Source organism: Prionailurus viverrinus, chromosome F2 (assembly GCF_022837055.1).
Source record: "Prionailurus viverrinus isolate Anna chromosome F2, UM_Priviv_1.0, whole genome shotgun sequence".
In the NCBI taxonomy this organism is placed as follows: domain Eukaryota; kingdom Metazoa; phylum Chordata; class Mammalia; order Carnivora; family Felidae; genus Prionailurus; species Prionailurus viverrinus.
In genome coordinates, this window is record NC_062578.1 from 34,126,953 (window position 1) to 34,143,499 (window position 16,547).

Here is a 16,547-nt window from a genome sequence, read left to right on the forward strand (position 1 = left end):
ATAGCTTTTAGGTTGAAAAAATACAAATAGGGAAAAGCTAATCAGACAATTGGGGTTATTCTTTTATCTTCAGCACCAATGTAAGGACTCAGGAATGAAGAAGAGAACGCTTTTTTATTTTAATTGTTAACTTTTATCACAAAATCACCACAAATTCAGCAGTAAAGGGTGGGTGCAGAAAAAAATGGAAGAAAGGGGGAAATATCATCAATGTATCAAACCATGCAAACCAAAACAGAGCTTTGGCTTTACATAACAATTTTTGTGTGATTTTTAAAACTAGGTACTATCATGGGCACTTCTTTATACACTATCTCATTCAAGAAAGAAAGTTACCATGGGCATTTCATCATTAATGTTCCATAATGTGCTTGATTTTTTTTTTTTAATTTGGGAGTGCTTTTAAAAGGCTATTTTTTAAAAAGTTTGTACTTCTGACATCTGTTCTTCAGTCACATCAGGGATGCAAATATTAAACAACAATTGTAAATGACATGTCATTTTCTCAAACCAAACCAAATTCAATTTGAGATATATTAAAGGTATGTAAAATAGAAGTCCACTGAGAACAAAGAGGCACACATAAATATAATGCATATGTGGAGACTTCACCAAAGGGACCAAAACCAAGCATAGGCTGATGGCCATTGTTACCAAAGGTAATGGAAAAAACACCTGAAAAAAAAATTCAAAAAATAAAATTAGATGTGAAAACCTATATAAAGTACTGCATATTTATATAAACAAAAATAAGATATAAGTTAATGAAAGAAAATGGGTTAAATTATCTGAGTTTAGAATGTTGAAGACTTTCAACATCAAGGCAATGGTTGAAGGGAATGAACATCTAGTGTTTGCCTGTTCATGAGTGGAAATAATCATGATCATTGGCTAGTAAGATAACCATCTTCTGATCTAGGCAGCATGAATTCATTAAAAGGGAGTTCCTAAAGCTCAGAAAGTCACAATTTTCCCAAGAAAATATCTCAAGGCAATAAGAAAGTCATATCAAAAACACAGAATATCCCTAGACACTCTGTTATTCAGGCAGATATTAACAGGTAAATATTATGACTTTATAGGCTCAGTACATTAAAAAAAATTCAAAACAAAAACTTTGGCCAAGACAATTCTACTTTTGGTGGGTTTTTGCTTTTGTTTTTGTTTTAGCCAAAAAACTTGAAGCCCTATTCTTGGTACCTGCTTTGCATTAGGATTAAGGGTCCTGCACCAAATATTACCCAACCTAGGGAGAAAATTCAATAGGCAGTCACTTTTGATATATATCTTTAATAAATAGATATGAATCTATATCCCCAAAATATAACATAGCTATATTCATATTTATGAATCCCTTTAATTAAAAGATCATTCCCTTAGGGAGTTAATTAAAAATTTCTTCTTGGGGCACCTGGCTGCCTCCGTCAGTAGAGCATGCAACCCTTGATCTCACGGTGGTAAGTTCAAGCCCCGAGTTGGGCATAGAGCTTACATTAAAAAAAAAAATTAAAAAAAAAAAAAGAATCTCCTCCTAATTTGTAAAACACCCCTAGGAAAGATGAAAGATAATTTGTCATCTCACAACTCAGTATCAATTATCAAATAACTGAGGGAAAAGAGCATTCATGTGGCATTCAAGACAAATGTTAATTAGTTATACTTGTGGTTGCCCTTGCCTTCTTTTTAATGCAAACATGTATCAAATAATGATATAAACCATAATAACTATCAATGTCAGACTCTGGATTGTTTGTATGTCTTAGCTCATTTAATATATTCCACAGTCCTAGGAGGTAGGCATTATTTATTCCCATTTGAGACCTGAAGACACTGAGGATCAGAGATTAAAGAACAAAATGATCCCTCCTTCCCCATGTATTTTTTTTTGAACACCTTCTGGAGGCCACCATATGGCAATAATCATACTGTGAATTTTGGTTCACCTGACTGTTCAGATAGATTACACCCTGCCTAAGGGCAGAAGCCAAGTCTTACTCCTTTTTGCACCCAGAATACTTAGTAAGGTGCTTAAAGTATAGTTGCTTTCAATAACTGATACTCAAATACGCAACAGTTAGGGGATGGCTGGATGGAAGAAGTAGAAGGGAGGATGGAAAAGGAAGGTTGGTTGTAAGTCATTGGAACATTGCTTTCTTTCTCCCTGTGCTCTTTATTAAATTGTTTATAGTATATATTTCTTATATTTATTTGTATGTTCTAAAAGGCAAACACTCCAAAGGGACTGCCTAGATTTCAATCTTGACTCTACCACGCAGTGTGAGGTTGGGCAAGTAACAACTTTTCTAAACCTGTTTCCTCATCTGTAAAATGGGGATAAGAGTAGTATCTGCCTTTGGTATTACTAAGAGGATTAAATGTGATAATCCAAGAAAAGCTTTTAACATGAAGCCTAGCTCACCAAGACTATTCTGATAATCAGAGCATCAAGGTCACTTTTCTCCAATAGTATCCCTACACTGCCAAGTTTTTGTTTATTTTCTTTCCTACCATTAAAGGGCTCTCCTGTAAAACTCCTCCTCATCCCAAATGAAAGTAAGTTTAAAAGAAGTAAAGTGGAACAGATGGAATTTGTTGGTGATCAAATTAAGTTAGGTCGATGTTTCAGGACAGATGTTATCACTTGCCTCTTCTATTTCCCACCTGCTAAATCTGACCCTGACTGTACAAGATACCAGTGTGCATAGGTAGCTACATTAGTAAATTAAATAGTCTCTGGTCAAAAGACTCATAATGATCTGCCTCACCACCCAGAGGTTTATCTTTCTCTCTAGCAAACCTAATGGAACCCAAGAGATTTTAAACTGAGTAAAATCTACCCAATAAAAACTAAGACAAGATTACCTTTATGGGCTTCACAATTTGTTACTAATAAAAATACCTACCCATATATGTTCTGAATATAGTCTTGAAACATGGTTACACCCAGTATATTTTATTTCACATGGAAAAAAATTACCTTGTAAGGTCTAGGTAGATTTGGCTCCTGGTATCTCAGTTTTAGTATTCCTATCATTGATAATACAGACCAAATAAAAACTACAAAATAAAGATAGTTTATCAGGTCAGTGAGGTTTGTTGAGACAATGGCAATTGATGCCATGGTGACAAGTACTAGCACAGATATAAATGGAGAGGAGTGAATATTAAGCATATTAAATAGCAAAGGCAGTTGGCCCTCTTGGCCAGCCATATATGTTACTCTTGATGATTCAAGTACATTAACCAGAAGGTTGCTAAATATTGAGGCAGAAATACCAAAAGGAATAACCCATGTTAATGAGGGGATTACTCTATCAGTCCACGTGATAGCCACAGCATCTGCAGAAAAATAAGAACACACAAAAGACAATGTATTAAAAATAAGAAATTAATGATAAACCTTTAAAGATTATCTCTAAATGAAAGCAGGAAATTCAAAAGGGAGTTAAGAAAGTTCAATTTTGTTTAATTTCATTATTTACTTTACATGTACCTAACACCATTTGCATATGTCCATTTTAGCCCTATCACACTGTATCATAAATGGTTACCATCTCATGCATCATCCCCAACAGACCAGAAACTTCACTTCTTGAGGTCAAGTATCATTCATTTCTTTACTATAAAGGCTTGTACTTCAATAAGTCTCAGAAATGTTGTTGTTTAAGTTTTCAATAATAATTGTGAAATGAAAGGTTGAATTCATGATTGCGTGTTTATTTTCTAAAACTACAGAGTGCTAAGAGTTGCAATCAGAGTAAAAAAAAAAAAAGCAACATTGCTGACACAGGAATGAGCCTTACAAAGGCCCCATGTTGTGGTGCAATTTTAAATACTTAATAGGAATTTAAAAATCAACCCTGTAGACAGAGAAAACAAATTACACACAGATTAAAACACTCAAGACATTTGGGTGCTTGTCTAAACTGTAGACCAGTGGTTCTCAATGGGAAGTGATTTTGCTCCTCAGGGATCTTTTGGCAATATCTGGAGGCATATTTTGGTTGTCACAAGTGAAGAGGTTGTGAAGAGATCTTCTATTATAAACACTAACTCGTTACAAGTCAGTAGATTAAAAACGGTGCCAGTGAAGAAATGCACCCACTGCTTATGAGAAACTAAGTCCAATTCATATTGTGTAGACATAAGGTTGGACAGATCATTTAGACACAGAGAACTAAGGTCTCAGTCTTTCAGTGGAATGAGCACACGAAGACCTAGTGTCCTTGGCAGTCGTGCTCTGGGGCGTTGCTCTGGGGCAGACGTTGCCTCTATGGCATCAACATAATGGCTTATAACAAATAGTAAAACTTGTTCAATATGACAAAATTAAATTATCATCAATGGTCCTTGTTCTTAAAAATATTTATTTTTGAACCCATTTTAAACAGCCTTAAGTGCGTGCCTACTTCGTCAGCACATATATTAAACAGCCTTAAATGCTATTGTCACTTCTCTCTTTAGTGCTATTCTACAATGTTGGGTCTTGTTTTAAAGTATTTCCTGTCTCACGTATTGTTCATTTCAAATAAAGTATTATTAGTTGTTCCTCCTGGACACCCACACCTCCACACATTTTCCATTTTCCATCACATATCAGAAATACCTATTTCTGGTGGCAAAGTCATCATTTCCTGGTCTTTATTTCCTGTCATGTATTCTACAAACCCGGTTTTAATTAGAGGAGGTTCTAGTTCAACTCTGCTACATAATCTTTATCTTTATTCCACAACTAAGTTTTTTCTTTTTTTTATTCTCTTCCTCATGTCATTTATTTTCTTTTATAATTGTATTATATATACTTTTGGTAATAAGTAAAATAAATAGCACTGAAGCACATAAAGTAAAAAGTAAATGTCCCTCTCCTCACCAATCCTTCATTCATGCACCCCAGATGTAACTACTGTTAGTATCTTTTTGGATATGCCTTCAGAAATTTTCTATGCCTATATAAGCATTCATGCAAGGTGTGTATGTATGTGTGTATGTGTGTGTGTGTGTGTGTGTGTGTGTGTGTGTGTGTGCAGGCACACTTAGGCTTGATTTTTTTACTTTCCAATATATCTTGATCATATTAGTACATATGCATCCATCTAGTTATTTTAAAGAATGCTCAATATTCTATTATATAACTGTAAGTTAAATTAGTTACCAATTGGTGGATTTTTAAAATTTATTTAACATTTATTTATTTTTGAGAGATAGAGAGACAGAGCATGAGTGGGGGATGGGCAGAGATCGAGGGAGACACAGAATCCGAAACAGTCTTCAGGCTCTGAGCTGTCAGCACAGAGCCGGATGCAGGGCTTGAACCCACAAACCACGAGATCATGACCTGAGCCAAAGTCGAACGCGTAACTGACTGAGCCACCCAGGTGCCCCTGCACACACCTCATTCTAGAAACATCCTTCCCACTGTGTTGTAAAACTTATTTAAAATTATGCCCATTTTTTTTCTAACAGAACAATCAGCAAAGAAGCAGGTCAGAGCTCTAACACTTATCAAACAAAAACAATACATGATTAATAGCACTGGTTCTTTCTCCATATAAACCACAGAATCTAATATGTATCACAGCTTGGTATAATTTATTTCAGTGTTCATCAAAGAAAATGTAGCATCCAATTCACACCACATCTTAGATACTCTATATTCCTCTGGAACTTTTCATTTCTTTTAAATACACTCATTTGATTGAAAACACTCCTTAATCCTTACATTTCCTTAATTTAGAAATCTATTTCTTTCACTTATAATTTATTTATTTCACTATATAAATTATACGGTTCATTAAAGAAAATTTGGGAAATCCAGGAAAGAACCAAGCAAAAATCACCCACAATATCATTCCAACAGATCTCCACCATTAACTATATACTTTCCATTTTATATCATAATATAGATCCTGCTTTTCCATCGCTGTTACATTATAAACATTGTCCCTTTACTTTAAGTATTTACAACAATATGGTCTTTGAAAAAACTCAGAATGGGCCTATTATTTGGATTTCACTAAATGTTTTATTTATTTCAAATTTATTGGATACTTTGGTGATCTTTAATTTTTTGCCCTCATATGTAATGCTATGATGGTTGTTCCTATACATATGTTTTTAATGTATAGCTCTAATTATTTTCTTAACTTAAATTCCTAATACAATAGAAGATAGATATTTGAATTCCAGAAAATTATTACAGGATCTAAACAAGGTCTGAGGATTATACGCCTAGAAGAGTAAGCATTAAAAACCAAATTACAAGCAACTATAGTCAAAACACTTCATGGGTCTTCCTTCATGGGACTTCCACACGTGTGGAACAATTGTGCCACCCATAAAATTGCTGCAACTATTAGGATACCCCAGAGAAGATAATCATAATTTTTTAACAATGAGTGTGACCAGAGAAATGATAGTCATAACCAATGCCAGATTCAATGAACCATAACCTCTGGGTCACCTGGGCAACAGCCCTGACCACACCCTAATTAATTTTATAAATTTATTCTCTGCATAATCAAAGTAGTTAATAAATTACTACTTGTTCTTATCTAAATTAGCCTTTGGTTTGTTCCCACAAATACTCAAAATCTTGATCATATCTAGTTTACATGTCCCTAAGACAACTAGAGCATTATGAATCAATACTGATACCATTCAGGCAGATTCCTGAATGGCAGTAACACAAGAATCAAGGCAAAGTGTGTTAAAACTTTTATATTAAACCTCTCTTAGATTTACCTCCAGTGCCTCAAAGATTTATCAAACAGTAATAGCTACTCAAAAGAGATTATTCCTAAAGGTACTGGATGATAGTTTATATCGGAAGTTTATGTCATATTTCCAATATGTTCAGGACCCCTTTGCCACCATAAACTTTAGAGTAATTTATAATAAACATTATTATATTACATATTAATAATATTAATTATATCCAGTAATTGACCCTAACTTCTACCCTTTTAACTGCTAATGTCCCACATTTCAAGTTTATCATTCTTTATGTCACCTAGAAGAATATTTAGAAAATAATTGTTGTAAAAGTTACAGGTTTTTTTGTAAAAGTTTTAACAGACCTAAGCACTGATTGTATGGTGTGACTCTGGTGAGGAAAGATCATGAAAGGGATACAAATACTTTGAACCTAGTCTGCATCATATGTCAGCATTATGGATATTTTTCCATATCATCAGAAACATGGTTTTCCATAGTATCATGCTTAAATCTAAAACTCTTTCCTAAGCCAAATCATACTCTTTGGCCCCTTCAATATTTTGAAAATTACAAGGTGACTCTATATAAAATAATGAAAAGCAAACAGTAGTCTGACTGGTAAAGTGATACTTACTTATACTAAATGGACTAGAACTGTCATTATTATTTATTGCCTTAGTCACTTGCATACAAACCTGAAGAAAGAATTTCCCTGGGTGTCAGAACAGTCAGGTAGGAAATGTTAACCAGCAGATAAATGATAGTTACCAGAGGTAACACAGTAAATATGCATCTTGGGATTGTCTTTCTGGGTTTCTTCAGCTCCCCTATAACATATAAAAGAGAAAAATAACAAGTGGTAAAAAATTATGTCTTAAATTTATCTTTAAAACTGCTTCCTGCATTACCAATGGGGCTGAATTCTTCCTATCCACTCAGGCCACTGTCACACTTATTCATACACATAGGCACAAACACATTGATGAACTGCTACACACCTATCTCCTTTCTTGGATAATCTTGGTGTTAAGTGTAAAAAGGGGGACATTTTCTTCCTTTTCCTTATAGATGATAACATTTCTGAAGAAAGTCACAAGAATGAAAATCAAAGATGAGTCCATAAGATCCTGTATGGTTTGGAGACTACCTGTGTCTTCAGCTTCATCTGTTAGGTACAAGGCACTTAATCTGGGTAGTGGAATACGATAGTGAGCAAAAACAAACATAAAGTCTAACCTCAAGAAGAGCTATATACAAATTAAATAATCACATAAATAAAAGTTATAATAGTGACTGTGGTAACTGTCCATATGAAAAGAAATACAGGGCTATGAAAATACATAACATGATAATTTGATGGTGCCCTGTGCTATCTGTGTCATAGGCCTACAGGTTTCAGTTTTTCAAAAATGTCATGCCCCCTATACCCATACTCTCATGTGGAATGTTCTTTCCTTTCCTAGTTGCCTGGTTTACCCTTACTCTTATTTTAGATTTCAGCAAAATTATAACTTGGGAACATAGGAGAGGAAGCTCTCCTCGGCTGGCAAAATTGTCCTATTATACATTCTCGCAGCAGGGCGCCTGGGTGACTCAGTCAGTTAAGCGTCCAACTGTGGCTCAGGTCATGATCTCATGGCTCTTGTGAGTTTGAGCCCTGCATTGGGGTCTCTGCTGTCACCACAGGAGCCTACTTTGGATCCTCTGTCCCCCTCTCTCTCTGTCCCTCCCCTGCTTGCTCTCTCTCTCTCTCTTTCAAAAAATAAACATTAAAAAAAAAAGAAAATGAACATTCTCATAGCATATATGTAAAAAGTAAAAGAGTCAATCACAAATTCTCTTTCCCTGTAGGATCTTTGTCTTCCCTTTATGTCAGTATTAAGTGCAAAAAAGAAAAGAGGTCATGATTTAGCATCATAGATAATGGATTTTCTAAGACAATCTTATTCTCAAATATTGTTCCATTTGTCACACTGTTTTCCCAAATTTTGCCATTCTCTGAGAATTATCCCTGACATAAATAATTGAGCATTATAGTTCTGTATATATAATGTGGCCCTGTGTCCTGGCTGCTGGTGAGAGAACCAAGTAAGACCTCTGACTCACTGGAAGCCAATCGTTGTCACTACACAAGAAGATTCCTCTCAAGAATTTGAGCCAAATGTCGACAAAACTGAGAGAATCAGGAAAAAAAGCATCATAATGGTGGCAAAAAAAGAAAGGTGACTGATAGATCTAGTTTTTAAGTCCTAGAGCTTCCCTATCTCCTGTTGCTCCTGAAGATTGATTACTCAGGTCTTCCTTGAAATACAGCATTATTCTTCCAGCAGGTTCCTCTTTTATTGTTTAAGCCAATGTGTGTGGGTTTCTGTTACTCAAAGCCAAATCCCTCTGGTTAATAATTATCCTTCGATATATGTCAAATCTGTTTCATCTGTATCTGCCCAGGGGTGGAATATAATGCCCATGATATATAATAATATGAACTGCTTAAGCACTTAAAGAGTAAAGAATTAGAAAGTTCTCATTTAAATGCTGCCTGAACCATTTACTAGGTGTGGCCTTCTGGACAATTTATTGACTGCTAAGTTTTCAATTTCCTGACCTGTATTTTGGGGAAAATGGAAAATACAGAGACAATAAAATTCCAATCAAATGCCTAGCACTCAATAAGTTATTAATGACTATGGTTATTAGTCAAAGATTTTGAACAAGCAAAAAGGCAACTTTTAGGATTAACTATACTTTCCTCTGGGCCTTTTACTTTTTCTTATTGTGTATCATATTTATAGAGAGAAGGTAAGGAATATAACATAACATAACATAACATAACATAACATAACATAACTCAAAGTTATTATGGTCAGACAGTCAATATCTTTGGTCTTGAACTTAGAAGGTAGATGTTCCTACAATGTGTTAAGTCAGCTGCCTACATATCATCTTTTTACAGGTAAAAGAGTTACTTAGAGCTTAGCTGTATTTAAAGTTTATTAAGTGAATTAACATCCCAGCATACACTGAAATTCCTTCACCTTTGTTTACTGCCAGCTGCTTGTGAAGAATTCTATAATAGTTTATAGGTAAGTAAATTTTGTGAATCATTTTCAGCAGAGAAAAATTATCCAGCAGTGAAACATCTCTGGCAATGGAACAAGATGAATAAATTCAAAACCAGAGATATCTCTTCTATCCTTATAAGAGAGAGAAAGATGAAGCGAGACACAGAAAGGGAAAGTTGAGCTAATTATCCTAGTCTTTTCAATTGCAGTGGCACATTTAATCACAAACTGCTTAAGACAGTAATCTCATCCCATAGCTTCCTTTTCTCAATACTTCACATTTTAACTCAATGCAGACTGACTTTCCTCTTGTATCCAAAGTTCACCAATGATTTCTTAGTGAAATGGCTTCTGCTCAATCCTCATACTCCTCAACTTTTGGAAGCACTTCACCATGTTGATTACACCCTCTTCTTGGAACATGTAGTGATTTTCTTTTATAATTCTCTAAACCTCCTCTGACTTCTTCATTGCATCTTCTTTCTCCACCTACCCTCTAAATTTGGACTTCTCCAGTCATCTGTCTCCACTCCTATGCCATTTTGTTCTACTTCTCTTTATATGCTTCCCTTAGTAATCATATCTATTATCCAGCCCATCAGATGGAAACCATTTTTAAGTCACCCAAAGTTACATGCTGTGTCTTATATGCACCTTCATACTTCTGGTCTCCACAGCCTCACTCATATATTTTTACTGGTGGACTTTTTTGAGTTCAGTGAAAGTTGCCACCTTTTTGATGACACAGCTAAAGGTGATTTCACCATCTACTGAATTCTCATAGTAGTCATACTGTTCCCCCTTAAAACCACTTATTAAATACTATCATGCTGTTACTTATAAGCACAAAATCATAGTGATTTTAAGTCATAATGACCATTTTTCGGATGGAGAAAAAAAAAAAGTAAGTCCAGACAGGTAAAGATACCTTCCACAGTTCATAAGTGCTACAGGTCAGACCAAAATCTAGATTTTATCTCTTCCATTAGACTTTAGCCTCTTTAGGATAAAGCGTCCATATTACTCATCTTAAGGCACTACTACAGGGCTTCAAAAATAGTCAGTGTTTAATAAGATATTTGCTGACCAAATTATTTAATGAGTAATGGACACATCAGTGACTCGGGGTCCTAAGATTAAAGGAAATATCACATGTGTTTTAAGAGTAGAACCCACTTCACATTGAAAGGTTAAGGAAAAGAACTAGTAAAAAGGTTGAAGTTGAAAAAAATTAATAAATGGGGAAGATCCCTTAGGAGGTGAGAGGGAAAGGATAGAATTCAAGGGAAGAGACTGATTTTATTTTATTTTTTATTTTATTTATTTTTTATTTTTTAATGTTTATTTATTTTTGAGAGAGAGAGAGAAACAGTCCAAATACAGAGGGGCAGAGAGAGAGGGAGACACAGATTCTGAAGCAGGCTCCAGGCTCCAAGCGGTCAGCACAGAGCCCAACGCAGGGCTCAAACTCTGAACTGAACTGCGAGATTGTGACCTGAGCCTAAGTCAGACACTCAAACAACCGAGCGACCCAGTCACCCTGAGACTGCATTTTAAAAATGCAGAGAGAAATCTTCTGTCTTGACACTGAAGGAAAGAGCATTAAATCCAGCCTCAGAGTAATTTAGTCCATCTATGATTCTCTTCTCTTTAAAAGTACTTCAGAGCATAAGTATGTCACACCCACTCACAACACAAACACAGTCTGACATTGGATCATTTCTGGATTCACAGTTTCATGGGAGGGGACTATTTCCACAATCCCAGAATTCATCCATTAACAGAAAGGAAACTAGATTGACATGGAGATCCCATATTTATGGCCCCAGAAAAGAAAGTGGAAAAAAAGAAGTCATTCAATAAAATAAGCACCTTTGAATGAAGGGAGGAAAACATTAAGACTGGGTGATAAGTGCAAGACTGCCATATTCTGATTCAATTTAGTAAGAATAAACATTGAATCATCATGTATTTAAAGTAAAACTCAAAATATACAAAAAGAAAGTACATTTCACATTGCATGCAGTAAGTCATGACTTGAGATTTTCTTTCTCAATGAATTGTTAATTACCTGCTATATATGTAAAACACCCCCCGCCTGAAAACGCAAAATATCCTTGGAAAATGGCTTCTATAAACTCAGAAGCTTCTGGAAAATCAGTATCAAAAGAGTTCTGGAATCTTTCTACATTCTCCTTCCTCTCACCAGCAGCACGACTCCACTCAGGGAAATAAGGCCGAGTATAGCCATTTTCAGCACTAGGCTCGCTGTCTGAAGCCAAGTCACCTCTTTCACACCACGAGAATTCAGAATTCCCACGGTCCACAATACGGCTAGCGCCAGACATTTCTTTGGCAGCTTTGGAGCAGAGCAGCTGGGATAAAAAGGCTCGATGCTGTACTCGGCGAGGAGCAGGGCTTGGCTGGCAGCTAACCCTGGCCCCAGAAACAAGCTTGTCCAGAGATTCAGGAAAGAGATTAAGTTGCTGAAACATCTTTTGAGAAAATAGTAGTGAGCTCCACTTCGTGGAAAGGTTATACCTATCTCTGCTGAGCAGAGAGTGGTCATCATGGACAACAGGGCACAGACAGACCAAATACACAGGGAGAGCCCCACATTCATGCAAGAGTATTTCAGTACCTCTTTGGGGGCCACAAAAATTCCTGCCCCAATTACATTAGTGATTAAAAAACTTGTGCCCCAGCAATATCCAAATATTCTCTTGAGTTGTATCTTCTCTTTATCCATTGTAATTGAGGTATTTTTTAATATAAAAATGTATATAAATTATAATTTCTGAATTTTTCTGCCCATCGTGCTGAAAAGGATATTCATGGATTCTCTGAAATAAAACAGTCTGTCCTTTTTGTTCCACCTTGTTAAATAGAGCCTATTTTCAATCATTAACAAAATATATGCGATGCATCCAAGTAAAATAGTGTGAAGTTACTTGGAAGTGTTTACTTTGACTTCTTTCTTAATTATTATCAAAATAATACATTCAGATGGAAAAAAAAAGAATTTCAAAAAACAGGGTATTACAAAAACAAAAACAAAAACAAAAAAAAAACAAAACAGGGTTTCTTGCTCTACTTCACTCTTTCCCAAATACATTTCCAGTTCTTCCCTCTGGAAACAATAATTCATGTATGGTTTTAGTTCTTTTTGGTAGTTACATCCATAACTCTAAATAATATGAGAAGACTTTTATTCTTAAATAACTCAACTTTAGAAAGCATCTAATGATTTCCTCTCAGAAACATGGAGGAATTAGCTCACTTACTTTCCTATTACTTAATCTATTTCCTCTTCCTCCCATTTTTAATCATCAGGCTCTCAAGATACAAAGTATTTACCTTTCATCAGGCTCATGGAAGCCAATTAACAAGGTGGGAAAATGAAATACCCTACAAGACAAGACTGTCCTTTAAACAGCCGTCATTCTGGTAGCCTGGGTCACATTCAGAACAATGTGAACAGGAAATACAGGAGAAAGCCTGACCCCACAAACAGAAGGATGGAAATTTCTGAATATCTGAGCAAGGCCTGGGCCTTAGTAGCTCTTACATATATTGACAATGCAAAGCATTGTTCTGAGTATCTCCAAAGTCTTATGAGCTTGGGGCACACCCCCAGCCTTGGAAATAAATTATTTCCCAATTATCCTTTAAGAGTAAATGAAAATGAAATTGTTTATGTTTTTGCTTTGGTTGTAGCTATTTTCTGGCAGATTGCATCCAAGAAAATCCACTAATAACACTGTATAGATCTCAATAAATATGACCAGGTCCCCTCCCAAATGAAACCATGCCTCTAATCCCATATAAGAGAGCAAAGACCTGGGAGTGAGGGAAGGAGACCAGAAAGCTCACCCTAAGAGAGAAGCAAAGAATGAGAAGTAAACCAGACACAGAGAGACAAGTACTACATGATTTCACTTATATAAGGTATCTAAAATAGCCAAATTTGCTTTGTAGTAGAGGCTAAAGTCTGGGATTGTGATGCCTCCTGCTTTGGTCTTCTTCTTCAAAATTACTTTGGCTATTCGGGGCCTTTTGTGGTTCCATATGAATTTTAGGATTGCTTGTTCTAGTTTCAAGAAGAATGCTGGTGCAATTTTGATTGGGATTGCATTGAATGTGTAGATAGCTTTGGGTAGTATTGACATTTTGACAATATTTATTTTTCCAATCCATGAGCAGGGAATGTCTTTCCATTTCTTTAAATCTTCTTCAATTTCCTTCATAAGCTTTCTATAGTTTTCAGCATACAGATCCTTTACATCTTTGGTTAGATTTATTCCTAGGTATTTTATGCTTCTTGGTGCAATTGTGAATGGGATCAGTTTCTTTATTTGTCTTTCTGTTGCTTCATTGTTAGTGTATAAGAATGCAACTGATTTCTGTACATTGATTTTGTATCCTGCAACTTTGCTGAATTCATGTATCAATTCTAGCAGACTTTTGGTGGAGTCTATTGGATTTTCCATGTATAATATCATGTCATCTGCAAAAAGCGAAAGCTTGACTTCATCTTTGCCAATTTTGATGCCTTTGATTTCCTTTTGTTGTCTGATTGCTGATGCTAGAACTTCCAACACTATGTTAAACAACAGCAGTGAGAGTGGGCATCCCTGTCGTGTTCCTGATCTCAGGGAAAAAGCTCTCAGTTTTTCCCCGTTGAGGATGATGTTAGCTGTGGGCTTTTCATAAATGGCTTTTATGATCTTTAAGTATGTTCCTTCTATCTCGACTTTCTCAAGGGTTTTTATTAAGAAAGGGTGCTGGATTTTGTCAAAGGCCTTTTCTGCATCGATTGACAGGATCATATGGTTCTTCTCTTTTTTTTTGTTAATGTGATGTATCACGTTGATTGATTTGCGAATGTTGAACCAGCCCTGCATCCCAGGAATGAATCCCACTTGATCATGGTGAATAATTCTTTTTATATGCCGTTGAATTCGATTTGCTAGTATCTTATTGAGAATTTTTGCATCCATATTCATCAGGGATATTGGCCGGTTGTTCTCTTTTTTTACTGGGTCTCTGTCTGGTTTAGGAATCAAAGAAAAAAAGAAAAAAATAAAATAAAATAGCCAAATTTGTAAAACCAAAGACTGGAATGGTGGTTACCAGAGGCTGAGGGAGAAATGCAGAGTTATTAAGCAATAGTCAATGTTTAAGCTAAATAAAATGAATAAACTCTAAAGATCTGCTGTATCACTATGGTCAACAATAATGTACACTGAAAATTTGTTAAGGGGATAGATCCCATATTAATTGCTCTTATCATAATAAAATATTTTTTTAAGTAAAATATAATTTAACTCGTGGGGGGAAAAAACACAAAGTAGAAATAGGAGGCAGAGTTAGCCAATGTCCTACCCATCAATATCCCACCTACCTATTGTTTTAAGAAGAGGCAGTGAGGGAATCCATTACCCATGACCTGAATCTCACAGCAGGAAAATAAGATCCGAGGAAGAACCATGGCCTCCAAATAGGAGTGTGGTAGCTCTGCAGTATGTCACTTTGGCTAACCTGAACTACATTTCCCAAATTTCTCAGTTAGAATAGACCATCGGGACAATTCTTCTATGAGATTTGAAGTACACAAGTGTAATAGCAGTTATTTTGATAGTTCATATTGACCAGGAACCCCTCCTTGATCAAACTTTAATCAGGCTCTGTTGAGCCCTCTTCTCAACTAAGCTGCCTCCCTGGCCTGTTCAGCATAGTTTAGAAGAATGCCCACACCCTTGATATCTAATCAAGTTCCTCTTAGTTATCTTCCATCCACTGACTCCCTCATTCTGCCCATAGGCAGAATCCTTAGCTGTCTTTGCTATATTTGGAGTTAGGCTCAGTTCTAAACTGAAGTCTCTCTTTTCCCTATATAATCTTGAATATAATCTGTCCTGCCATTTTTTTAAAAATTTAATTTTTAAGTAATCTCTACACTCAGTGTGGGTCTCGAACTCACAACCCTGAGGTCAAGAGTTGCATGTTCCATGGACTCACCCAGCCAGGTGGCCCTGTCCTGCCATTTTTAATAAGCACTTTGTGCAATTTTTCTGTTACCACTTACATTGTCTTCTATACAATGGCCTACCCCTTTACTGTAATTATAATGTAACTGCTGGCTTACTTCATTGGTGAGATGATGACCAAGCCTTCAAGTGCTCCACCTTCACATCTTCTTTCAGCTTCACCACCTTCAGGTGTGTGTTTAGCTCCGTGATGAAGGGCCCCAACTTCTGCAGTCTAGCCACACCATCAAGGTTAGTGGTAATGAGAACTGACACAGATTTCAGTTTGTTCTCGTGGGCTCCAACTCATGCCTGTACATTCCTGCCTGTCCTTGTTTTCCTCTACCTTTACACTCATTATTCCTTTTGGATTACTTGAACTTTAACTTTCCCAGCAGCTCCCACAACTGCATAAATTCAGATCTCTATAATAAATAAATCCTTGTAATTGTATGGATATGTGATTAGATAGAGATAGAGATTCAGATATAGGCACAGCTAAAGATACAGAGATAAATAGATACAGATGTACATGTAGATAAAGATATAGATATAGATGTTCTAGTGATTCTGTTGCTTTGATTGATACAAAGAGCAAAAGCTATGCTATCTCATGCATTCCTGTAGTCCTACAGTATTCAGGTATGTTTGTGATTCTAAAAATGAGGAATGTAAAACAAGAGACTTGGTCTGGGTCTCTTTTGGCTTTCTCAGGACTATCAGAGATTCTCCAAACTCAAGA

At 35.9% G+C, this 16,547-nt stretch overlaps 1 protein-coding gene across 1 annotated transcript; it reads right to left on the minus strand.

Annotated features, from left to right (window-relative positions):
- Positions 1 to 417: 417 nt before the first annotated feature.
- On the minus strand, positions 418 to 12,525 carry SLC7A13 (solute carrier family 7 member 13). Its single transcript, XM_047841966.1, is given in 5 exon segments — positions 418 to 675; positions 2,978 to 3,339; positions 7,410 to 7,541; positions 11,848 to 11,979; positions 11,982 to 12,525. Coding segments are annotated over 5 exon segments (1,428 nt in total).
- Between the last annotated feature and the right edge of the window lie 4,022 nt (positions 12,526 to 16,547).